General features: G+C 34.5%; 3 protein-coding genes across 5 annotated transcripts; 2 read left to right on the top strand and 1 right to left on the bottom strand.

Moving 5' to 3' along the window:
- Positions 1–418: 418 nt before the first annotated feature.
- Positions 419–4,876, bottom strand: LOC112012656 (pentatricopeptide repeat-containing protein At2g32630). 3 transcript variants are annotated; one of them, XM_024045037.2, is made up of 4 exons: positions 2,703–4,876; positions 2,026–2,367; positions 1,519–1,608; positions 419–824 (listed from the first exon to the last, which is right to left on the bottom strand). In XM_024045037.2, exon 1 carries the CDS (start codon positions 4,798–4,800, stop codon positions 2,947–2,949), a length of 1,854 nt encoding a protein of 617 aa, XP_023900805.2. In that variant the 5' UTR covers positions 4,801–4,876; the 3' UTR covers positions 419–824; positions 1,519–1,608; positions 2,026–2,367; positions 2,703–2,946. The 3 variants fall into 3 exon arrangements, with proteins under 3 accessions (XP_023900805.2, XP_023900804.2, XP_023900803.2); XM_024045036.2 differs by having other exon boundaries at positions 2,125–2,367; XM_024045035.2 differs by having other exon boundaries at positions 1,519–2,367.
- A 1,468-nt stretch (positions 4,877–6,344) lies between these two features.
- On the top strand, positions 6,345–11,312 carry LOC112012659 (uncharacterized). Its single transcript, XM_024045042.2, has 7 exons — positions 6,345–6,792; positions 6,919–7,015; positions 7,349–7,464; positions 9,780–9,824; positions 10,172–10,197; positions 10,525–10,660; positions 10,786–11,312. Exons 1-7 carry the CDS (start codon positions 6,393–6,395, stop codon positions 10,896–10,898), a joined length of 933 nt encoding a protein of 310 aa, XP_023900810.1. The 5' UTR covers positions 6,345–6,392; the 3' UTR covers positions 10,899–11,312.
- Positions 11,313–15,636: 4,324 nt separating this feature from the next.
- Positions 15,637–24,266, top strand: LOC112012643 (uncharacterized). The gene is made up of 9 exons (XM_065776310.1): positions 15,637–15,924; positions 17,515–17,630; positions 19,129–19,321; positions 20,975–21,024; positions 21,519–21,609; positions 21,707–22,323; positions 23,215–23,439; positions 23,516–23,572; positions 23,778–24,266. The coding sequence occupies exons 2-9, from the start codon at positions 17,577–17,579 to the stop codon at positions 23,991–23,993; spliced, it is 1,503 nt and encodes a 500-aa protein (XP_065632382.1). The 5' UTR covers positions 15,637–15,924; positions 17,515–17,576; the 3' UTR covers positions 23,994–24,266.
- Positions 24,267–24,620: the final 354 nt, after the last annotated feature.

Genomic DNA, 24,620 nt, shown 5'->3' with positions numbered 1-24,620 from the left:
GACTTATAATAATTGATTTCTTTTGGTTTATCAAGGAAGAGATCAACAGAAATCAATAGGGAAATAAAAGAGTAATGGTAGTCCCTCTATATTACACACTCACTGTGCATACATGCGGCCACATGAACTGAAATCATGTTTTAATTGAAATTGTTTTTAAAACATAATCTTAATAGAAAATGTATATGGAGTGTGCAATAACAAGTGCGTAATAAAATTTTCCGTAAATAAAATAGTTCTTGGTTGAATTAATTAAAGGAACCAGCCCATGGGCTTCAGTAAGTTAGAGAGGTACTGCATAGATACTGTCACTATTCAAAAACATCAGTTGGTTTAGGTGGTTTTCGACTGTCGTAATAAGATGTTCAAGGCATTCAAATGGTCCAAACTTGATGCAAACCATACCAAGAAAAAATAATGAGAGAAAAAAACCAACAGAGATATCCCTTATCATCACAAAAACCTTGCAAATCACTGAAACTAAACTCCTTACAAAATACAATGTCCCATCCCCCATACAATGTGAGAACATTGCAGAGAAATCCCAATCACATAGATGTTAATGGAGGGAATCCAACTCTAACATATATATGTAATGTTGTACACCAGAGAATGTCATCTCACCCTCCACTGTATGAAGTATAAACCATCAAAACAAAAATTATGTCAACCGCAAAAATGTCATGCATCAACACACAAGATGGCTAGCAAGACTTATATTAGATCAATATTGCTCGGCACTTCATCAATATGAGTATCGTAGTACTGCTCTAAGTCTTGTAGGATTCTGATTTCATCAGCTTTGGCCAAGTTATTGCAACAACCTGCAAACATCAAAAAGTCAGTTTCGACGACAATGCCCAGATCAACTACAAGATAGAGAGAGACAGATGACGAATACAATAACATTAGCTAGCAGACTAGTTAGCAAGAAATGAATAAGGGTGACAAACATGGAAAAAAGAGAATTTGAGACAATCAAAATGCAAAAATATTTCCACAACGCAAAATATTGATTCTAAGTGTCCATTTGGAAACAGCTAATTTAGCTGAAACTGAAAACTTTTTGTTAAAAGTACTGTAGATAAAGATAAAAGTTAACTGAAATAGTAAAGTGATACTCATGAATGGTAGCAAAAATAAGCTGGCAAAAATAATCAATGCCAAATGCACACTAAATTGCAAAATCAAGCAAAATGTAATTTGCACTAAAAGGTTAAGTGGCATCCATTAACAGTTAATTGAACTTGTAAGTTTACCAGTAGTTTCAATTTTTCATTCACAAGCAATATATATTTTTACTGTTTGTTTAATTTTGTAGTCAGAAACAAAATGTTGTTTATCTTTTCAATTTTGCACGTTAGAAGCAATATGATGTGCTTTGAATATCTTTCATGCAGAGAAAAAAAAAAATTGACAGTCAACTCCTTGCACAGAAGAAGGTCAAGAAGCGTCACCAATTTCTGAATTCATCCATGATAATTGATCCATATATAACATAATAGAATAAATATTTACCTTTCTTCCTTGAGGACCAGAACGACCAATCCTACGAATGTAAAGCTCAGGATTGTTTGGAAGGTCATAATTGATCACCAGGAGAGGAACCTGGCAAGAGAAAAATGAAGATAACATGAATGGAGAAGTATAAACACCACAAGTCATTCTTCCACATAAAACTACATGACCACAAATACAAATATAATATACAAGTGAATACATATTGCGGTTATGGAAGCTCAAATGCACAAGATGTGATCATTCTTGTGTAGAACAGAAAACTTAATGAGTAAAATGACAACAAAGAATTATAATCTTTGCCTATGGAGGACAAAACTCAGAATATACAATTTACGGACCTTGCTTAGAAGATCATTTCCCAAAACCCTCCACATTTATATATATATATATATATATTACATTCAAATACAAACACACATCAACACATGACTACATGAAACACACCTAACTATTGTAAGTTACACTTACACACACCACCAGTGGGTTTTAAACCCACAACCTTACCCTCACTCAGGTTTGTATGAGGAGGAAGTGTTATTTGAGTCAAGGCACTTTGTTACTGACAGTGTTTTAGCAATGGCAACTTAAGGTTTTCTCATTTACCATTACAAATTTTAGCTTGTTGCAGAATAGTAATACATCACCAAGAGCCTTGTAGCTCAACTAGTACTGCATGATATTTCAAATTCTCCTTCCCTTCGTTGTAACTAATTATTTAAAAGAACATATAGTGCCTGCAACTGCAGAACAAGTTCAGTTTGTTAAGTTCAAGGTCTAGCTTTCGATCCTTGGGCCAGTTCCAACTCCTCCTCAAGGTCTTCCTGTTCAGATAATACATTCAACCAACTGCAAGAGCAATACCCAAGAGTCAGAATACGAAGTGATGCGAGAATAGTTCATAATCCTGAAGATGAAATTCTATTAGGAGAAACAAGTCCCCAAAGCTAATTAATGTAAAATATAACAGAGAGGACTAGAAATTCTAATATCTGCAAGAGATGCAATTTTTGCACACTTGAGGATCCATAGCTGACCCCAAAAACTTTTGGGACTTAGGTTTTGTTGTTGTTGTTGTATGTTGTTGCAAGAGATGAAACTTATGCACACTTGAACTCAAATTTAACTATTTATGAGTATCATAACAAAATATAACTGATTGATAGAAAAGATGAACTGCATACCCTTTTGCTCTGGTACACTCCCATTGGTGATAATAATGTGGGACTGAAACTTCTCCCTTTCGAAGAGAACTCCTATCTAAGCCCATAAATAGTTTCTACTAGAGATGCAAAACAAACTAAATATGTGTTGCTAACTCATATTAGCTCTCTTCTTTCTCTTTTTACTGCCAGCAGAAATGTGAAACTGAATTCTTTTTGTGGTCTAGAATCCTTTAAACGGTTATTGGTGATGAACCCTCCAAATCTAAGGCCTGGCAGTATGAAGGCTGCTCACAAGTGAAGAATATACTCTATCATCAGGTGTAAGGCCCGACTTCATCATCTCATCATACAATCTAAAAGCTTCATCTGATCTCCCCTCCTTAGATAAGCCTGAGATCATTGCTGTGTAAGTGACTACAGTCCGAACTAAACCCTTCCAAGACATTTCATCAAACAGTTTTAGTGCCATATCTACCTTCCCATGAACACTTTCCCCATGTATAAGAGATGTGTATGTATATGTGTCCAGCTTTATACCCTTATCTTCCATCTCATCTTTTAGCCTATGAGCTTCTTTCATCTTTCCTTCCTTGCTATACCCATCAATTAAAGCATTGTATGTAACTGTATTTGGTTTCACTCCCTTCTTTTCCATCTCACTGAACACCCTCTTTGCCTCTACAAAGTTTCCTTCTTTGCAATATATGTCAATCAAGGTAGTCAAAGTCACTGTATTTGGAGCCACACCCGTTTCTACCATTGTGAATAACAATGTTTTCGCTTCCTCATGCCGATTCAATTTACACAACCCTCCAGCAATTATGTTATAAGTAAATGTATCAGCCTCAAGTCCTTTATTTTCCATGACACCCTTCAATCTTAGAGCTTCATTTATCATCCCCCTTTTGCAATACCCATCCATCAATGTATTAAATACCACTTGATTCAGGTCAAGTCCTTTGCTTTGCATCTCATTTACCAAGATTTCCGCCGCTTCCATCTGCCCTGCCTTGCATGAACCATTAATTAGAGCGCCATAAGTATGCACATTAGGAACAAGGTCTCTCTCAGTTAATTCATCAAACAACACAAATGCCCTTTTCATATTTCCTAATCTACAATTCCAACTGATAATTGAAGTATAAACATGAACATCTGCTTTTATCCCTTTCTTACACATTTCCTCAAACAACCTCTCTGCCTCTTCAATCTTGCCACAACTCGAATACAATTCAATCAAAATTGTATAAGTTGCTACATTGTAAGCCACTTGATCCCTCTCCATCATGCTCAACATCTCATTCACACCCCCAAAATCCTTTCTTTCAACGTATGCATTCACAAATGTGTTGTAAGTGATGACATTGGGTTTAATCCCTCTACCAACAATTTCAGCCATCAACTCCCTACCCCTTTCAACCTCTCCTCTCCTACACAACCCATCAATCACACTAGTCATTGCATAAACCGTAATCTCAACACCCGACTCAACCATTCGACGAAAAAACTCGAAACACAACTCCACCCTATCACACCTCTTCAAAGCAAGCAAAAGCACAAAGCAAGACCTTTCCTCAATCTCAAACCCATTCTTCTCCATATAATCAAACACCCCTACAGCCTCTTCAAACATTCTATTATCTGAGTAAACCCTCATTAGCATATCACACAATTTCCCAACAAATTTAGGCTCGTTAAACCCATCCTCCTCAACCAACGAAACAATAATGGAAACCGGACATCGGAGATTATCATCAGCCACAATACAATTCAATATATTCTTCATTTCAGCAAACTTTCGAGCCCCATGTAACCTACAAACAAGAGTTATATGGGCTCGAAGATCGAGTTTTTGCGGAGTTAAAGATTGATTTTTTTGCAAAAAATTGAAGAAACTCAAGCAAGAACGAGGTGGGACATGTGGGTTTGAGAGAACAAGGTGGATTATATGGGAATCGAGATTGGAGAGCAGGGATGGTGTGGCCTGAAGGGGTTTAAGGCCCGAGCTCACAAGGGTTTTAGCTAGATTTTCGGCAATTATTTCTTGGTTCGATATCAAAGTGGGGTTTGAGGGGATGACTTTGTTGAAGGTTTTCAAGAGCTTTGCGATCGACATTTTCTATGACAGAAATGGAAGAAAGCTACAACTGAACTGGTTGCACACTTGCTCAAAGGCTCAAGTCGATGACAATGCTAAATTACCATTATACCCATTTTATGCGAGTTTTTTCTTTTCATAGTACTTAAGTTTTAATTCCAGTATTATATTATATATATTAGTAAATTATTTTTAAAAAAAATTTATAAAAAAAATGAAAAAGCCACTAATTTTGTTGACAATTTTTTCAATTCTCCATAAAATATTTCCAAAAATGAATGATTAATATGTGCCTTAAGGGCATACATTAACTAGACTCATGAAATATTAGGATTGATGCTCAGCTGGAGAGGTGAGCGATCATTGTAGAGGCTCAAGCAGTGTCTTGGTAGTGAAAGGACTTGACTTGGGGCATATGCAGATTTGCTTTTTAGTTGTTGAATGACAGAGGTAGCTACTATGGATGTGGTGTTCTTGCCATATGGTTAGGTTTCTGGTATTTTAAATGACTGATGGAAATTTGCTGTTACAGCTTTTGTCTCTTGAAGATGAATTTACCTCTAGCTAGCTGTAGCTTCAAATCTGGAGGGTGTCCCAACTTGACCTTAAGCTGGCTGTTCAAGAATTCAAGCTAGCCTAGAATAGAACTCAAGTTCTTCAAAATGTTAATATGTATGTTATGTTGTAAGGTAAAATTGTGTTCTTCAAGTGAGTGTGTATCTATTTCTCTACAGCTTCTTAGCAAGTATTATAACATCTTAATTTGAAACGAGCTACGTAATTTTATTTTTCAGATAAGTTCCTATTTGTCACATGCACTACCTTTTTTCTAAGACCAATTACTTGTTTGCTGTTGAGAAATTGTGAGCATTTCGAGGCAGTTTGGAATGGATGGGAATATAAAAGGGTCTCCTTCTAAGCTACTGAGGTGAACAATCAAGGTTCACTAGTACTATGCAAAGGATTTAAGGTCAAATTATTAGTTGTAATGCATGTATATGTACCAATACTTTAATGTTACTTCAGGTTTTCACTTTTCACAGCTCCTTCAGTGAGATCACAACAGGTTCGCAAATGCCAATGGCACCTTCAGTCTTCTTACTATTGATGTTTTGGAAAGCTAATCCCCAGACTAGGAATCTGTGAAGAAATGAATCTGAAGGGCCATCACTAACAAAAAAAAAAAAAAATGTAGTGACAAAAAGGGGATGGGAAATGCAACACATGGGCTACAACATTATCGCAAATTCAGGCCATGATAACAAACTAGTTAAGGAAAAAGAGAAATAGGGATCATTCTGCTTGTTGGGTTATGTGAAGCCTAATTAAATTATGATCCTAACTTAATATAAAAGTGTTATGGTTTAATTGAGAGCTCTCTCTCCCTGCTACATAAATTTTTATTTTTTAAAATTATTTTTTAGAATCATACAAAATGATTCTCATAGTTTATAATCCCCATTATTGAGCAATCCCATAAATTTTAAATCCTAATTCCTATGTAATCATAATAAAAGAAGAAATAATTTTTACTTTTAAAAGGCAATAGTGGAGACGTACAATACAAACATGATGAAACACCCCCACTTTTCCAAAAAAAATCCAAAAATATGAGACCAACGTTTCGAAACGCTTATTTCACACTGAGTCGCTCCTTAAACCCTAACCCCACCAAGCTTACTTTACCACCCTTCTCACTCCACGCATTCCCAACTTTCTCCACTTCTCTACCACCGACGTTTCGTACCTTTCGCTTAACTACCGAAACGTTTCGTCCGCTTTCTCCCACTCGCACCTGCTGCTCCTACTCTCCGATGGCGGACGGTGAAGCCCACGCGCCGCCTACCTCGTTTCCTTCGCTGGAGAAGCAGTTCGAGGTCTTCCGCGTCCAGCTCGAAGACTCCGGAAGCTTGCGCGAGCGCATTCGAGCTGTGGTGATGGAGATCGAGTCCACTACCAGGCTCATCCACGCCAATCTCCTCCTTGTCCACCAGTCTCGCCCAACTCCTGGTACTCAATCTCTCTCTTCCTCTCTCTCTCTCTCTCTCTCTACATTTCTAGGGTTTTGGTTCGCACTCTGTTTTGTACTATTTTGAAAGAAAATGGTGTGTGTGTTTGTGTTTTTGTTTGATTTAGAGCTTTTAGAGAAAGCGAAGGCTCAGGTTGGTGTGCTGAAGGAGCTGTACAATCGGCTTGCTGTGATTCTGAATGAATGCCCTGGGCAGTACTACAGGTGAGTTGTGAATGAGAGGCTTTTCTATGTCTAATGCCATGAAGCACCGAAACTTCAAAACCCCGGCGTGTCCAGACACGTCTGGGACACTTCTACATGCGTGTTATTTTTCTTTAATTGAAAAAAAATCCATAAATGAACAAAATTTACCTAAAAATATGTATTATTTAATTAATTGCGGTATGCCCACTGTGTCGTGTCCTAATTTTTGGAAGAATTGATGTGTTGTCGGTGTCCGTGTCCGTGCTTCATAGGTCTAATGTATGTATCTAATTTGGTTAATTTATGTATGGTTAGGCAATTTATCTTGGTTTGTGTTGTGTTTGTGAAAAGGTATCATGGTGATTGGAGGAGTGAGACACAGACAGTGGTTTCTTTGCTGGCTTTCATGCACTGGTTGGAAACAGGAACTCTTCTTATGCACTCTGAAGCTGAGGAAATGCTTGGGTGTATGTTTGCTTTTACTCTCTCTCTTTGTTTCTATACAATAACGAGTTTTTATTTTTATTCATCTTGTTCTCTATTATCCCTCCCCCAAGTGGGTGTGTTTGTAAGTGCATACATCTGGATTATGTTACTTGAGCTATGGGCATTATATTTCATAATTTTCCATGTGATAGAAGTGGCAAAAACTGCTCAAACCCATTTCCCGTGTGTCGCATGATTTGATCCTAGGATGACTGCAATGCTAGATTAGCAATGGAGTTATAGGGCCAACATATACACATTGCATTTCACCCGAATCTGTGTATAAATAAGTGCTATTTTTTAAGCTCATGATTTGGAGCAATTTATGATTACGTGTTTATTTCTCTTTTAAATTTGGCACCTCCATGTGAGTTGATGTTGGTGGTATCTATGAGAAAGAAGTGGCATGGGGGGAAGATCCTTGTGATAATCTCATTAAGAGAGGAGACACATTAGTAGGGTGGTGTTGTATGCTAGTATGTGTTGTTGTAATGGATGGACCATGTAGCATATTTTGTTATGCTGTAATGTTGCATTCAAGCTGTGGTGTTTTGTTTTAGTACCTTTGGGCTTCCATGGGTGCTACCCGGAACAGTCACTGATCTTTTGTTTTGATTGTGGAATTGGTTAGGCAAGTAGTCTTCACATATTTGGAATCTGGTTCTGTTATATTTGATGTGGACACTATGGCAAGAGTGTAACCATATTACAATTGAGAATTTGGAAATTACAGGGACATATTTGATAGAATTGTTTCGAGATTGTTGTTTGATTGGTCCTGGGTGTGGGGTTTTACTAATGGTAACTCCATTTCTGAGTTTCTAGAATCATTTTCCCCTTGTGCATAACATCTTGTAATTCTTTAGACTCCTTTGTATACATTCCCATGTGCATGAAGTAGTCTCACTCAATAAAATTATTATTACTAAAAAAAAGAAGGCAGTGGCAACAATGTGGCTAAGGGGGTGTTTGGATTTGTGGGTTTCCATCACTCATCATCCTATTACCATCACTCATCACCCAAAATAAGTGGGTCCCACGGAGAAGAAGTTTGTTTGGCTGTGTTTCCAAGTTTTGTTTTCATTACTCAATTCTCTGATCTTTGAGTGATGAGTTAGCAAAACTAAAAACAACTTTTGGGTGTTTTTGAGTTAGCAAAACAAAGTGATGATGGCATTTTTGTAATATCCCTTACATAAGCGGGCCCCACGGTCAAAGTGTAGTCAAATCCACAACAAACTTTGTACTCCCCACCAACGGCTCTAATGAGCATTTGCTCCCACACCTACTCCTCGTCTGCCTAAAGCCACATACCTTCATCTTTCTTCACTTCCTCATCACAACCCCCATCTTCAGAGTAAATGAAGGAAGTTCAGCCCAGCCACGTCTAGTGAGCCATTTGACTTGATACAACCTGTGGCGGCTATAGCTCAGATCGGCGAAGGACGATGGCGAGATAACCCGAAAACCCAAGAGCATTTCTTCAAAGTTTCAGAAACCCCAAGCTAGATCCACCACTCTCTCTTCCTTGAACAAACATGAAGGGGTGTTGGGTTTACTTGTTTAGATTTTATTTATATTTTTCTTTTGTTTTTCCTGCTTCTGTATTTAGAACACCGTGGTGTTGTGTGTTAGGTGTTCTTTTTTTCTTGTTTGGGATTTTTGAAACTTTGGTGGGAGGGTTTGGAAAATTTATCATGAAATCAACACAACTTTCTTTCATGGATGGGTTTACATGGTAGCAGAGGAAGGAAAGGAAGGAAGAAAATAATATCATAAAATCCAAAAATTTGAAGAACAGAGGTTTCGGGGGAAAGAGAAGAAGCATTGGGTGAGTTGAGTGATTCTTTATTTTATAGTTTTCTTTTATTGTAACAGTGTGGGTCCCACTTTTTTGAGTTTTTGGATTTGAAAACATATCCAGGTTTAGGTGCCAAACCAGTTTAAGGTGATATTTGGGGATTTTTGAGTGATAGTAAATGAGTTATAGGGTGATGAGTGATGATATTTGAGTGATGGGTGATGAGTGAGCATTTTCTTTCATCCAAACAGCCCCTAATTATTTTTAATTCTCACTTCCCATACACTTATCTTCCCCCCAAAAATATCTTGAGTCTTTATTCCCTAATTTTTTTAGTTAGTTAATATCTATTATTGCCTACAGTGTTTCCTATCATTTCCGGTCATAATAATACAGTTTAAGTTGCCAAAGTAATATGCATGTATTCAGGTTTTGTTCATTTTTCACTTTTGCACTGAACTATATTCTAATATTATTTATTTTTCAAATATGTAGTGAACAATTCAGAGTTTGGTCTGGACATTGAAGATTATCTTGTTGGTAAGTTTTCTTGCAGCATCAAATATCTTATTGGTTATTTGTCATAATGATGTGGATGATACCAACTTGTTGGTCACATATAAGGTCCATACAACTTCTCCTTTTTGTGTGGGCCAAAACACCACCAATACACACAGTGACACAGACTTATAAATTCAATACAGGTGCGTATGTTACAGACTATGGAAGTGTGATAATCAATTTCACAGTTCATATGCACTTGTACGACCATCCTCAAGAGTCCAATTTATACTATCTAATTTGTTGTAGATACTAAGTCAGGATGTAGTAGTGGTCATTCTTTTTATGATAGATATACTGATGTTGGGATATTCTTAATTATGCAGGTATTTGTTTCATGTCCAATGAATTGGTAAGAACTCTTCTGCACAATTTCAAAAGCATGGCATCTTGCATATGCAAACTGCAAACATTTGCTCTGCATGTTTGTCATTAGTCTTGATTAAAATGGTAGGGACACCAGGAAAATGTGAAAATTGTATATGGGAGTAACAAAATGTGAAGAGGTACATTCTGGTGTATACACTCAAACCATGTATTTTGAACATTATAATATGATAAAGATGAGCAAATTGATTGAGTTACGCTGCTCGTTGATTGGCCTATTTGTTAGTGTTAAAGTAAACGATAAATTAGTAAGAAGGAAGGGTTTCTTAGGCAGTACATTGTGTCTTTGCAGCCAAGGTATGTGGTGAATCAAGTGACAGCTGGAGACTATGATTGCCCAAGAAAGGTGTTGAAATTCTTAACGGATCTGCATGCAGCCTTCCGTATGCTTAATCTCCGAAATGATTTTTTGCGCAAGAAGTTTGATGGTAGGCCATCTTATCAAACCTTTTTCCCTTCATAATCCTTATATCAATGCAAAATTTCCAAGTCTGCTATTATTTTGAATGGGGTCCTCTTGTATTAATCTTCTCTCATCTTTCATCTGTGGCAGGTATGAAGTATGACCTAAGAAGAGTTGAAGAAGTTTACTATGATGTTAAAATTCGGGGTTTGGCCGCCACCGGTGATGCAATTGGAGAACAAGGAATTGAAGGACAATCTTGAATTACAAGTTGTTTTCTGATTCTTGGCAAGTATGAAGTATGACCTAAAGAAGAGTTGAAGTTTACTATGATGTTAAAATTCAAGCCTTGGCCGCCACCGGTGATGCATTGGAGAACAAGGAATTGAAGGACAATCTTAAATTACAAGTAGTTTTCTGATTCTTAGTTATCTCTGTACATCTTGATGATATGACAAGTCAGTAAACTTCGCTCATTTGAAATATTTAAGATGGCACAAAGGGTTTTAGTGGTGCAAAATCAAAATCAATTCCTTTGAAAATGCCTGGTCTGTCAAAGTCATCAGATAATTAGATGAGATATAGGTGACAAGTCAGTAATTTTGCTGTTTGAAAGATTTAGATAGCCCAAAGAGGCTTTTGTGTCGCAAAGTCTGAATTAAATTCCTTTGAAAATACCTTGTCTGTCAAAATCATTATAGATAATTGGGTAAGATACAATCATACAAATAGTGCGATGATGAGTTTTGACCTTTGCATTCATAAATAGCGTTTTAGATTCTAATGTTTCAAAGCTTTTTCAAGGACATAAATGGAAGTTTCTTGTGTGGATTTCTTCTCTCTTTGTCCAGGTAATAGTTTAGCAATAATGATTGCAACCACTATTTTTTTTTCCCCCTTTTTATGCTTTCAATAAAGTTTTCCAGTTCATTCGAAAAAGATATGAAAACACACACATTTACATTTTTGACCATGAAAACAGTGACATTATTGGTGTCAATGTCAATTCTTAAAAGTGAAAAATAGCAAGGTGTTAGAAAATCAGAACTGTACCCACCACTCATTATAAGGGCGTTAAAAGACGCCTCTGAAGTCATGAAGATATTTGCGATGCGAACTGTTATTCTCCTTTAGCGGTGGATGTCAATGAAATTAACATATGATATGATTTTAGTAGGGACCATCAGATTTAAAAACAATAAATCTTCTTGATTATATATACACACAATTTGCACAAGAAGCTAATGTTTCTTTATGTTAGCGATAAGATTATGTGAAAAACTAATATTAACTTGTTATCGACAAAGTTTGACTGCAAATCTAGTTGTAGTTAATTACTACAAATCTTACTAAAAAAATTAACATTACCATATAATTTGAAAATCTAATCGTTGAATTAAATATTCTTTGTGTTCTTAACAAGAGTATTAAATTCTGTGTCAATAGGATGTTATTTACTATTTGATTTATAAATTTAATTTTAGACTACAAAAACTTGAAATTTAAAATTTTGAATGATGGCATAGCTATTGATCTTTGATCTTTTGGAAACTTTGTAAGCATAGCATAGAATATATAAAAAGAAAATGTAATTCAATGATAAATTTGTTAAAATTCACATCCAATAAAAAGATATTAAATGAAGTTGTAGTCATTGGCTACAACATAGTTTGTGCCCATCTTTGTCCCTCCTCAATAGCACTTCTTCGAAATTCAAACTAAGATGTATGACTACATAGTCTACATTTATTTGCACAATCAGAATTCAATACTAATTTAATTGTACAATCTTTGATTTTTTTTTTTTTTTCATTTTCTTTATAAAAAAATTGCATATGTATTTGGTATAACTTATTTTTATTGATTTATTTTGTTTCAAAAAATAAGTAAAGAAACTAGAAAAAAGTGAGACTTTCTAAAGTTGTATACATTCTAAATTAGTTGTTCATTAATCTATCACATACAGAGATTTTATTTAAGGTTTTTCTTTAGTTGTGTAATTAGAAATTTCATCTTGGGATCATATTGGCACATGTTGAGGTGGAGTTTAGAAAAAGCCTAATGTTAATAGCATATTTTATAGGGACACGTCTTGTGTTCAATGCTTCAGTACATTAAACACAAGGTTAACCCATTTTATGGTATCTTACAAAATACTAATTTAATTGTACAATCTTTGATTTTTTTTTTTTTCATTTTCTTTATAAAAAAATTGCATATGTATTTGGTATAACTTATTTTTATTGATTTATTTTGTTTCAAAAAATAAGTAAAGAAACTAGAAAAAAGTGAGACTTTCTAAAGTTGTATACATTCTAAATTAGTTGTTCATTAATCTATCACATACAGAGATTTTATTTAAGGTTTTTCTTTAGTTGTGTAATTAGAAATTTCATCTTGGGATCATATTGGCACATGTTGAGGTGGAGTTTAGAAAAAGCCTAATGTTAATAGCATATTTTATAGGGACACGTCTTGTGTTCAATGCTTCAGTACATTAAACACAAGGTTAACCCATTTTATGGTATCTTACAGTCAAAGTTCTAACTCTACCTTTTCTACTATGTACATATATAATAATAATAATAATTGCTGATATTTATTGATCACTAATTATTATGTATTGAAATCGGACCATTTGAGTAATTTCAAAACTTGGGAAATGGCCCCTCCAACCCCAAGTCCACACTTTTGTTGTATAGCCAGTCTGGATTATGAAAGCTTTTAGTCGGTGAATCATGTGAACTCATGCTCGTCCCTAGTTTAGCCACGCGTCAGGAATCTACTATACACCAATGTTTTTATTTGCATTCCTAATTTGGCAAAGAAGCATGGATGTGAAAATTTTATATTTTACCGCACTCAATTAAATCAAAACTCTAAATATAGTAGCATATAATTACTTGTGGTTAGACGTTATATAATTTACCACTGCGCACCCTTGGCTCGATAGTCACTCTATAAGTGTTTGTGAGATGTGAAGGGCAAATACTGCGATTGAAGTCTTCATATGAGAATTTCACACATGTATACACTTAAATTTAGTTAGAGTAGAATTTTTATCTTGTATAAAAAAAAAAATGTTATATAAGTTAAGTACTTTCCTATTCAAGCTAGATGTGGATTAATAGATGAAGCATTGTTGTTGTTGGTGTTTTTCCTTAAATATATAAGATAGAATTTTAATAGGAGATTTTATAATAATTGTTTTTTATCATTAGATTATGATACTCAATTATTTTTAGTATAGATGGAATTTGAAACTTAGATCTCCTAATATTATTAAAAAAAATTTGACAAATAAAATATAAATTTAATATATGATGTATGTTCACTAATTGATTTTTGGTGTAGGTAAGTTTGAACCCAGATTCTTTGCTTGATGACAATATATTTTACCAATTGAATTAGTTAGAATTCACTTACACCCCTAAACTTTGAGATTATTTAGATTTTACACTATAAAGTTTATCTCCGTTGGAAAAGACAACCACTTCGTTAGTAGATTTATTTACATGGCTGCCAAGTGACATTTAGAGTTTAATCTATAGTTTTTTTTTGCCACATCAACAAAATGGTGGGCTACTTTTACTAATACATGTAAATTTTAGGATGTAAAATCTAAATAATCCTAAATTTTAGAAGTATACTTTGTAATTTATAAGCTAAGTTGGGAAAAAAAATTGTTGTATTTAAAAATTGTATAAATGTATAAGAAAAAAAGAAAAAGAAAATACAACCATTTTTTTGTATTTAAGACTTAAGAGTACAGTAGTAGGATATAAATTTATCGATAACAACAAAGCTGGCGATTCAGCCAGGGAGCTAACCTGAACTAACCTGTGGGCTATATATGTAGCCTAGAGCCTAGCCTAAAATAAATGGTTAAAACTGAAAAAATCAAAATCAAAATTAAAAAAAAAATTAATAAATGACTAAAGACACGATAAGGAATTATCCCCCGGATCTGGTGCCACGCATCATCATCATCGCAGCCCTTTTGACGGTGCACGCTAATAATTTAACGACCGTCAAAAATCTATATTTATTTGTATTATTTGTATTTTAAAAAAATATGTGTAAGTGAAAAAGTGTGTGAAAATATATGTATAATCTTATTTAAATACTAAAAGCTTTTATTTAAAGGATTTTATTAATGTGTACCCTAAGGACACACAATAGTAAACCAATTTTGGAAAAAGTTTATCAAGAATTGAAAAAACTTTGACAACTTTTTCAATTTTCAATAAAAATTTTTGGGTAAAATATCATTTTCGTCCCTAAACTATCACAAAAATTAGTTTTTCGTCCCTAAACTTTCAAAAGTTCTGATGGAGTGCTGACGTGGCTTGACAGAGTGCTGATGTGGGAGGGACGAAAATCAATACGTTTGGAAAAGTTTAGGGACGAAAATAAAACTTTTGAAAGTTTAGGGACGAAAAATGAACTTTTGTGATAATTTAGGGATGAAAATAGAACTTTTGAAAGTTTAGGGACAAAAAACGAACTTTTGTGATAGTTTAGGGATGAAAATAGAACTTTTGAAAGTTTAGGGACGAAAAACGAACTTTTATGATAGTTTAGGGACGAAAATGATATTTTACCCAAAATTTTTTCAAAAATTGATTTGTTAATGTGTACTCTAAAGGCACATATTAACCGGACACTTATTTAAATACCTATAATAAACGAGCCTTTAACTTCTGATATTCATTTCTGATGATAAATTTTTATCATTCGATTAAAATATTAATTAATTTTTTATATTGACGGAGATTAAATTTTAAATATCTTATACAATTATAAAAATTTTTACCATACTGCGTAATTTTGTTCACTAACGTGGACTACGAGCAAAGTGAAGACTGAGTATACAGTAAAAAAACAAGAAGTAACGCTCTTTATTAAATGTTTACCACGTGGCTTACCTCACTCGCTCTCTCTTATAAATCACATTCATTTCACAAACGCGAAATTAGGTCACGAACTCAACTGTGTCTGTGTGTGTCAAATAAATTTGTTGAATTAGGTCGAAAAATACTAAAATACTATAAATAAATAAAAAAAAAAAAAAAAACACAGGGAGAAAAAACATTTCGATTCCATCGAATAAAGAAAGAGAAAGAGAGAAAGAAAACGCACCCATCCATTTTTTTTTTCTTGTTGGTTTTTCCAATTCGTCTATATTATCATCCCTCGTTTCGTGTCGCTTTTTGGCGGTTTTAAGGCTTTTCGGTTTCGAACATTCGCTCGAATTTCTCTCTCACTCTCTCCATCGCTCACTCACAGGTTAGATCTCTTTCTCTCTCTCTCTCTCTCTCTCTCTCTCTCTCTCTCTAACTCTGCTTTTTTTTTTTTTTTTTTTTTTTTTATTTTTTTTTTTTTAATTTTATAATTTTTATTAAAATAAACACCTTTGACTAAGCTAAGGTAAACAGTTCGGGTACAGCTCTCACGCTGTTGTTTTTTTCATTATTTTTAAATTTAATTTTTTTTAAATGTGTGTATGGCCCTAAATGATTTGCTTGTCTGTGTGGTCCTAGATCATGAAGATTATAGTATTAGATGATTTATCTTCTTTAGATTTCTTTTCTTTTCTTTTCTTTTTTATTTAAATTGATTTTCTTTTTCTTTTTTCCCACTTATGAAATTTTTTGATTTTTCATTTTGGTTTAAAATTTATTGATTAATTACTTTTGTGATTATATGAGTATTGCATATTAATGCAGATGGTTGCTTCTGGTCCATCTTGTAGTTATATAAATTCATGAGCAAATTTTTTCATGGTGGGGATACCCCATTCTTGAAAAGATATTGTCATTAACAGTGACATTAGAGGGCATGGGAGTGATCAGAATAAATGATGAAAATAGACACAAAATTCTAGAATCGATCCTTGGTCAATATATATATGGAGTGGTGTCCCGGCCTTTGGCTACGCTATTCCACTCCCTGCCCATGAGTGGCCTCGGAAATTCATGGAGACTTTGTGGTGGATTGAACTTGTAATATGAGAGTTTTTTTAAATAAAAAAAATGTTGAGATATACACTAGTAACAGCAATGGTTATAAGGGGTAGCACGGTTTGTTGGGGATCATGCTTCAAGAAGTGGATGTCAATATCCTGAATCTCTCCTTTCCCTCCCTATGGGGTCAAAACCTACTTGTAAAAAAAATGATGGTTTGATGATTTAGGAAGATGCCGATGATAGATCTGAACATGGGATGTTAAATGTTGGTCAGAAATACTTTAGGCTTTTAGGCTGTAGCGCAACTTTGTAAGCACAATATTGCAAAAGGGGGGGAGTAGAAGTTGGGCCAGGACTTCAATTCTTAAAGGGCCAAATAAATGTTTCACCTAGTTCCTACTTGAGGAAACTAATATCTAAACTTTGAGAATTATGATGCATAAGAGGTTATCTACTCATAAATGGGAATAAGTAATTATGTGTTATGTTTGGCCATTTGTTATGACTATTCCTTCATACTCTTTGTTATTGTACCTTACAACTCTGCAGATTAGGAAAAATGCGCAAATAGGATTAGAATATCGGAAAGTATACTCTTATGTCATATGTAATATTAGAAGAGATGAATGCAAATATGCTTTTCCTTCGTTTATGAGGATCTTAAAGTATTTCCTTTTACCCCTAATGTCACCTTTTTATAAAGCTATTTTCTTCTAGTAATTCTGTGGTGCTTTATTCTCATTTTAATTTTTTTTGGTCACTTTTAATTGTTTATGATTGACCTGAATCTACTTATTAAAAAAAAAAAAAAGTTTTATGATTGACCTGAATCTGTATAGTTTGTCTACTTGGGCGTTTTCTGATGGCCACGACGATAATTTTTACTAATGTCTTTTCCTGTATGTGCTAGGTACAATGAGCCAACTGATGCATCATTGAAACTGTCATTTCAAGCTTAAGAGGATAAATGATATGGATAAAAAAGTACATTTTCATAAGAAGGTTGCCAACATGAAATGCCAGAGGGTGAGAATATCTTACTGGGTGTTGCTTTTATTATTATGCCAGAGGTTGCCAACAATCCAACAATTCATGTTTTTAATTAGGAATGACTTGTGTTTTTTTCTTCTTTCAACATTGCAACTTGCGAGGAAAGGATTTACATACATTACTATTTTATTAGATTGTGCAGAGTCATTATTGTAAAATGGAAAACTTCAAAAAGTAAGAAACTTAAGATTAGGGAAAGCAACTAGGCAAAGAAATGAGTTTGTCAAACTAAAGTATGTGATGTTTAATATAAAGCGTTTTCATTCAACTCATTACAATTGGTAGGAAAAATACTAGAAAATCTGGTCAATAATTTCACCCAAGCTGATCAAACTTTTAACAATTTTTAAACGATGGAGTCTTATATCTTTCTGGTCATGACATTTTTCATGTGTGGAGTCATGATAACATCATATGATGTTTGTGCTTTTGAAATGAATATATTTCCTTCTCTGTTAGTTACACATGTAACCAGTTGGGTTAGAACCCACAGCATCATTGTCCCCCCATACTTGGAGAAAACGAAGTTCCATTTGAGCCAGAGCTCATTGGCAAATATGTTAAAATTAACAAACTTAAGATTAGGTAAAGCAACTAGGCAGAAAATTGAGAGTATCGAAGTTATTAAAAGAAAAAAAGAAAAGAAAAGAAAGAGATGAGTCTAATATTTAAGCATAAAAAGGGGTTTTCTTTAACTCATTATAAGTGGTAAGCAAAATAGTAGAAAATCTGTTCAGTTTTTATCCCAGCTGGTTAAACTTGAAAATATTTAAAGCAATTGAGTCTAATTCTCTTTGAATGTTTTAGGAAGCTTTTTTGTTTTTTAAATGAAATGTCGTAGGAAACTTTGGTTCTGCATCATATGTAAGATCCAGTACTTTAATAAGGGATTCAAGTAAAAATTTACGTAAGTAGCATAAATATGATTAGGAGCTGAGTGATCAAAAAAAGAAAATAAAAAGGGATTAGGATCTGGTAGGATAATGGCAAGGGATTGTGGTTAGTGTGTTTCTGACTTTCTGACCAAACATACAAAACACTGTTTCACGCAATTCAAAAGAAACCTCTTTGTGCACTGCTTGTGTGCCTTGTTTTCTCTGTATTTTCTTTTATCATATTTCAACAAAGTTTATTATTTATCAAAAAAAAAATTCTTAAAAAGTTGAAGTGAGGAGTGTGAGAGTTTTCATGAGCATGGAATTTTTTTTTTGAACTTATCTGTTTGCATGATAGTGGCATAAAATAAGAGTATTTGGGCCTTAAGATGTTTGCATGTTTTGTATGATGCATGTCCCAGTTCATATTACATATTTTTAAAATGTTTTCTTAAAGTTACTAATGGAAAAAATTGTTTCCATAAAGTCAGTTTATGTAATTCCTGCCATAGAATATGCCTGTCTGTACCTTGACCTTTCCTTAACTGTCTCTTGTGACATTGTCCTTTACAAACATCCTTTTGTTGTTCCCTTTGTAGGTAAAAAAAGAAGAATCATTTGTTTCTGCTTTAGAAGATGAAGCGATTGAAGTTGAGAACTTACTTGCGGAACCAAAAAATGAGCATGTTTCAGTAGATGGTGTCCTAAGCTTTGGTGGGGAGAATCTGGGAAAAGGCTTGCAAATGGATGATTTCTCCTGTGGATTTGAGTATGGACTAAGAACAAATAGTGGTAATACTCTAATGACTTGTCAGCTTGCTCCTTGCTGTTGCTTTTATCTTTGAAAGAATGTATGTCATGGTCCACTTGTTTAGATAAAGGGGAGAAGATAGAAGTTTCAGGAATGCTTGATAACACCCTCTCTGTCTAATCCATCATGATTATCGTGAGTAAATTTGGAATATTTTCTTGGGTTCATAAACTTTGTTGAACAGACTGAATCCCCCTCCCCCTCCCTTTTTTTCTCTCTCATGATATCATCCCAACCTGTTGTGGCTGAAGATTACCTAAATATTGCAGAAGTAAAAAAAAGAATGTGAGAACACCTATACATACGTTACTCAAAAAGATGTTGGACATGAGTTTCATAGAGGTTTCAGCACTTCCTCAAAAAGTTTGAAACAGATTTTTGTGGGAATGATTCACTGTGTCTGTAGTATGCACCTAGGTTGTCACACACAAACAGCATTGCAGGGAATTTAATTTTTAAATTTTTTTAACATTAATTTTGATCACTATGTAATCTTTAAATTTGGACTTACATTTCCCTCCATTATTTTTTATGATTATGTTGTTTCATGGTTGGGTGTTTTCTGTCTCTGAGAAATTACTAGTGAAATTTTGACACTGTATTGAGTGGGGATATTAATATCTGTAAATGAGCCAAGCTGAATCATGTTCAGGATTGGTTTATTAATTTTTACTTGAGCTCATCATTAAGTTAGATTACATATTCAAGCTTGGTTCATTTTCTTGTCTAACAAGGCTTGTTCATGAGTTACTTGATTAACTTATCTTTCTCCTATGTATGGTAAACATTGTGGCTAAAATGGTTTACGCCTTTACAAATCCATGCTAATAATTACCAACTAAATTATAGTTGAAATTATATTATTTGAGTTAATTAGATAGAATGATTTTCATTTATGAACTTTTTATTTTATTTATTTATTAATAAGTTAGTGAATCTTGAACCCACGACCCCATCCTCCACCAAGCATATATAAAGGGAGGAGGTGTTGGTTGAGTTAGATCTCATTGGCAATCAACTTATAAGAATTAGATTCACCAACCTAGTATCAGTAAAACTACAAACTACTGTTTAACTTATTTACAAAATTACATAAGCCAATCTCAAACTCCCTCTCTCTCTCAATATATTTTTTGATAAATAAATGAAGATAAACATATAATATTATAATATACTCAAAATGAGCCTCATACTCATACGTGTTATTAAGTTTGAGCTTGGCTCATTTAATAACCAAGCTTAAACCTAGGCTTGACCTTAGCTCATTGCTAAATAAATGAACAAAAACAAGTTGTTCAAGCTGATCACAAGTTGTTCATAAATACCTTGATTCATTTACAGCCCTAATTGGAATACATACTTGCACAGTCAAATCAGAGTGCATTAAGGGATTCTAATGTTTGACACACACATCTTATAAAAAAAAAAAGAATTTTAATGTTTGACGCAGATATCCAGGATATCTGTACTTAGAGATAATTTGATACATTTACGTAGGTTAACCCAAGAGCTGTACATCTGGTGTTCACTTTTTCCTTGACAATTTTAGCTTTCTGGGTATTTGCATGTTATCTGCTTTTCCTGTTTACTTTGTTTATCATGCTAATACTGGTGAATATTTTATTCATCTCAAGGTGGGTTGGATTCTAATACTACTCAGGAAGGAGAAGATTTACAACTTGAAGTACGTATCTGTTTTTGTGCATATTTATACATCATGACACATTTATTATCCTGTATGATTTTCTTTTACCTTGTGAATACTTCTATGTACCACTCGAGGGCATGGCTTAGTGGTAGGAAGTTTGAGTAGTGGCAAGCCCCATTATTGCTTGGGCGGTTGCACGCCATATAAGAATAGGGTTTAAGTGGGTGGGGGACAATGACCACATGCGCAAGCACCCCTTTTATTCTGTCAACCAAAAAAAAAAAAAAAGTGTATACTTCTACGTAATTGGTTGTTCCTCATTTTGGCACTTTTTAAATTAATTACTTACCAGAAGAATACACTCAAATTTTCTTTACAAAAGTCATCCATCAGTTCTGGCTTGCTTGAATTTGAATTTTCATCCCCTTTTGAGAACTATGCACTTCTAGAACTGTTTTGATGCTGCTAATAAATGAGCAACATAAAAAAAAAAAATGTTTGTGATTGATCTCTGATTAATGTTTTAGTAGGTTCTTGATGGATTTCTGGATGAAGTTGAGGAAGTGGATGATCTGGAAGCGACACATGGTCTCTCCAATGCATGTGAAGATTTTCTTCTGGGTAAATTTTTATGACGTCACGTTTGCTAATCTGCTATTGTAACTTGATTAGATTACAGTCAATGTGATACTTTCTCGCCTTTTCTCTGCAAGAACAGACATTGAATTTGAGAAAGTTGAATTGATTTCTGGTCCTCGTGTGGGATCATATGTGGGAAACTCAAGCTCGGAGAGTCAGTCTCCTGGATTAAGTGGAAGTAGTAATGGTGCTGTAGGGATTTCAGAGTCATCAGCAGTGACTATTCCAACATCTGAATGCAAGAATGGTACTATTAACAAGGCATTAACCTGTGAGTTACATGGTGGCTTCAGGAGCAAATGTGGATGTCAAACACCAGCTGAAGACCTTGCTTCACTTGAATTAAGTAAATTTGATGACTTTGATAATGACGATAAGAGCTTTTTAGAAGCAAGCAAGATTGGTGGAGTTCTTAGAGAGAAGAGATTGCGTAAGCCTACTAGGAGGTACATTGAAGAAGTTTCAAATAAAAAACCGAAATGTTTGAAGGGAAGAGAAAAATATTTGGCTGCTGCTACAAAAGATACAAGTCTGAAGGTTAGATCTCATAGTGAACTTCATAATGTGAGACGTAGAGCATTAACAGTAGTTCATGGGGAGAAACCTTTGCGTGTTACTAGTATTCAGTCAGTGTCTGAAGTTCGGGCACGGAGGGGACGGCCAAAGAAACAAGCGACAAAACAGGCGCCAATTTTGGTAAGGAGGTCCTAACCCATCACATCCTCTCATTTCTTCCGGTAATTTAGAGGCTTCATTGAACTCAAACCCCTCTCCCCCAATATGTGTGTGCGCAGGCTTATAAACACGCTCACATGTTTCCATGGCTTAGTTGAGTTGAAACATGTCCAATCTTTTGTAAAACAAAATTACAATAACTGTCTTTGGAGTATATTTTTGAAATGGTAAAAATATATTCAGTTTCAGATTACTTTCTCTTTTTATTTATTTTTTTATTTTTATTATTTTTTTATTTTTTTATATCAAGATGTTAGCAGTTAGCAGCCAAGGGGCTATGGTTTTAATTAGTCATTTGTACTGGCCAGGTGCAATGTGGCCCTCCGAGATGAGAGCCTGAGGGTCTTATGATATATTTAACATTTTCAGTCAGGATTTTGTTGTTGCATTTCAGAGGGATCTGCATCCTGACATTTGTCATTAGCCACCAATGAGCTCTAGCTCAAATGGTACATCCTCTCACGAAAGTGAGTGGAGGGTGAGGTTGTGGGTTCAAAACCCACTAGGTGTGCATTACTTATCAGTAAAAAATAAAATAAAAAAGGACATTTGCCATCAGGCATATTTTATGCCTGGCATACATCCATAAATATTTTGATTCTTGTAGACTGATTTGTTTTTGGTTGTACCTTATTGATGAAATTGTCCTTTGTCTATCAAAACGGATATAACTGAAATTTTCAGGGGAAAATTGATCTTTTTCCATATTCAATGATAGGTAAGTTTTCTGTTCTTTTCCATCCTTGCACGGGAAGTTTGTTTTGCTTGAAATGCTGAGGTTTGGTGACAAGATCATGTGCTGCTGTAGTTTGAGAATATCAAATATTAAATTGTATATATGATCATGTGCAGGCGCCTGAATCTGATGAGGAACCTCTCTCATCTGAGTCTGAAGATGACCGTGTCACAAAGAAAAAATCTAAAAAGCATGATCGGAGAAAGCATCAAAGGATGTGGACCCTTTCCGAGGTGATGAAGTTGGTTGATGGTATTTCTGATCATGGAATAGGCCGATGGACTGATATAAAGAGGAACCTGTTTTCAGCATCTGCTTATCGCACTCCTATTGATCTCAGGGTATTTTACAATGCCTTTTCTAATTAAGCAGTTGTATTTAAACATGAAATTTCGCTTACCATCCATGACTCTGCAGGACAAATGGCGAAATCTTTTGAGAGCTAGCGGTGCACAAAAAGCAAGCAAAAAAGGGGTTAGCTCTCTTATTTTCTTTTGTTTGCAAAGAGTTAGTTAAACTTGTTATGATATATACTATATTACAACTATTCTAGTGCTTCATGGATTTTATGCTGAATCACTGTAATAAAAGCACATTTGTTCTTCATTTTAAGTTGCAAATGTCATCTGGGCTTGTTTTGGTACAATCAATAATAACGTTAATTTTATGGCAAATGCAGGTTGAGCAGAAGCAGGAGCATGCCTTGCGTCCCTTACCAACTTCTTTGCTAAAACGAGTCCGTGAACTAGCCAAAATTCATCCATATCCAAGGGTGCGCATGTCAAAGAAATCAAGTCTTGGTCAAGTTGCCCCTCTCATGCTTCCTGGGCCAAGTAAAGGTGCACCATCTAATCTTGGTGGAGGAAGAACTGTACGTAGGAAGAACTGTACTTGAAGGACCATTTCGCCATCTGCAGTAAAGCAATAGTCAGGAATATTAAATTAATTTTTAGCTGTAAAAATCTGCATTTTGGATTACAAATCTTGTTAGCTATGCTCTGCACATAAACATCTAATTCTCGGATCTTCTCAAAACTCTGGTTAGAGAATGTGATGTATGTTGCAAAAGTGTCAAAAATTTCCTTTGTAATAGATGCTAGCAACTAACTGATATGCTTAAACATTAGTAGTTTATCTTTGACAATTCGAAACCCCATGCATTGCCTGATGTTCTTAAGCTATGTAATGTCCTTGGTTTAAAGGTTCGATTATGTAAAAAGTCTTTTTCTCTGATTTAGAATTATTATCGCTGATGATGAATCTGCCATTTTTGGAGTTTTAAGGCTTTCTGCTAGTTAGTTTTAGACTTTTAGTTGATGGGTGTGGTGGTTGAGTTGGGATTTTCTGTGGAGAAAGTGATGGGAGGATTTTCAGGTGTTTTGTTGGGTTTGCTATGTAATATCCATCTTTAGAGTTACACATAGCAAGAACTTTAAGTAGAGATTAAAACATTGGAAGTTCTCTCTTTATTCTGTTATATTGAAATGTTAATTAATTTGATTTTGGGTGATTCATACTTACT

This window comes from Quercus suber, unplaced genomic scaffold, assembly GCF_002906115.3.
Source record: "Quercus suber isolate HL8 unplaced genomic scaffold, Cork oak 2.0 scaffold_132, whole genome shotgun sequence".
In the NCBI taxonomy this organism is placed as follows: domain Eukaryota; kingdom Viridiplantae; phylum Streptophyta; class Magnoliopsida; order Fagales; family Fagaceae; genus Quercus; species Quercus suber.
The sequence above is the reverse complement of the archived record's forward strand: the minus strand, read 5'-3'. Positions and strand labels throughout refer to the sequence as shown.

Coding starts and splice junctions, on each gene's coding strand:
- LOC112012656 (XM_024045035.2), bottom strand. CDS start 4,800: ATGTCGATCGCAAAGCTCTTGAAAACCTTCAACAAAGTCATCCCCTCA.
- LOC112012659 (XM_024045042.2), top strand. CDS start 6,393: ATGAGACCAACGTTTCGAAACGCTTATTTCACACTGAGTCGCTCCTTA. Junction 10,198..10,524: donor GTTTCATGTCCAATGAATTG/GTAAGAACTCTT, acceptor GTGTCTTTGCAG/CCAAGGTATGTGGTGAATCA. Junction 10,661..10,785: donor TTTGCGCAAGAAGTTTGATG/GTAGGCCATCTT, acceptor CATCTGTGGCAG/GTATGAAGTATGACCTAAGA.
- LOC112012643 (XM_065776310.1), top strand. CDS start 17,577: ATGGATAAAAAAGTACATTTTCATAAGAAGGTTGCCAACATGAAATGC. Junction 17,631..19,128: donor CCAACATGAAATGCCAGAGG/GTGAGAATATCT, acceptor TTCCCTTTGTAG/GTAAAAAAAGAAGAATCATT. Junction 23,440..23,515: donor GCACTCCTATTGATCTCAGG/GTATTTTACAAT, acceptor ATGACTCTGCAG/GACAAATGGCGAAATCTTTT.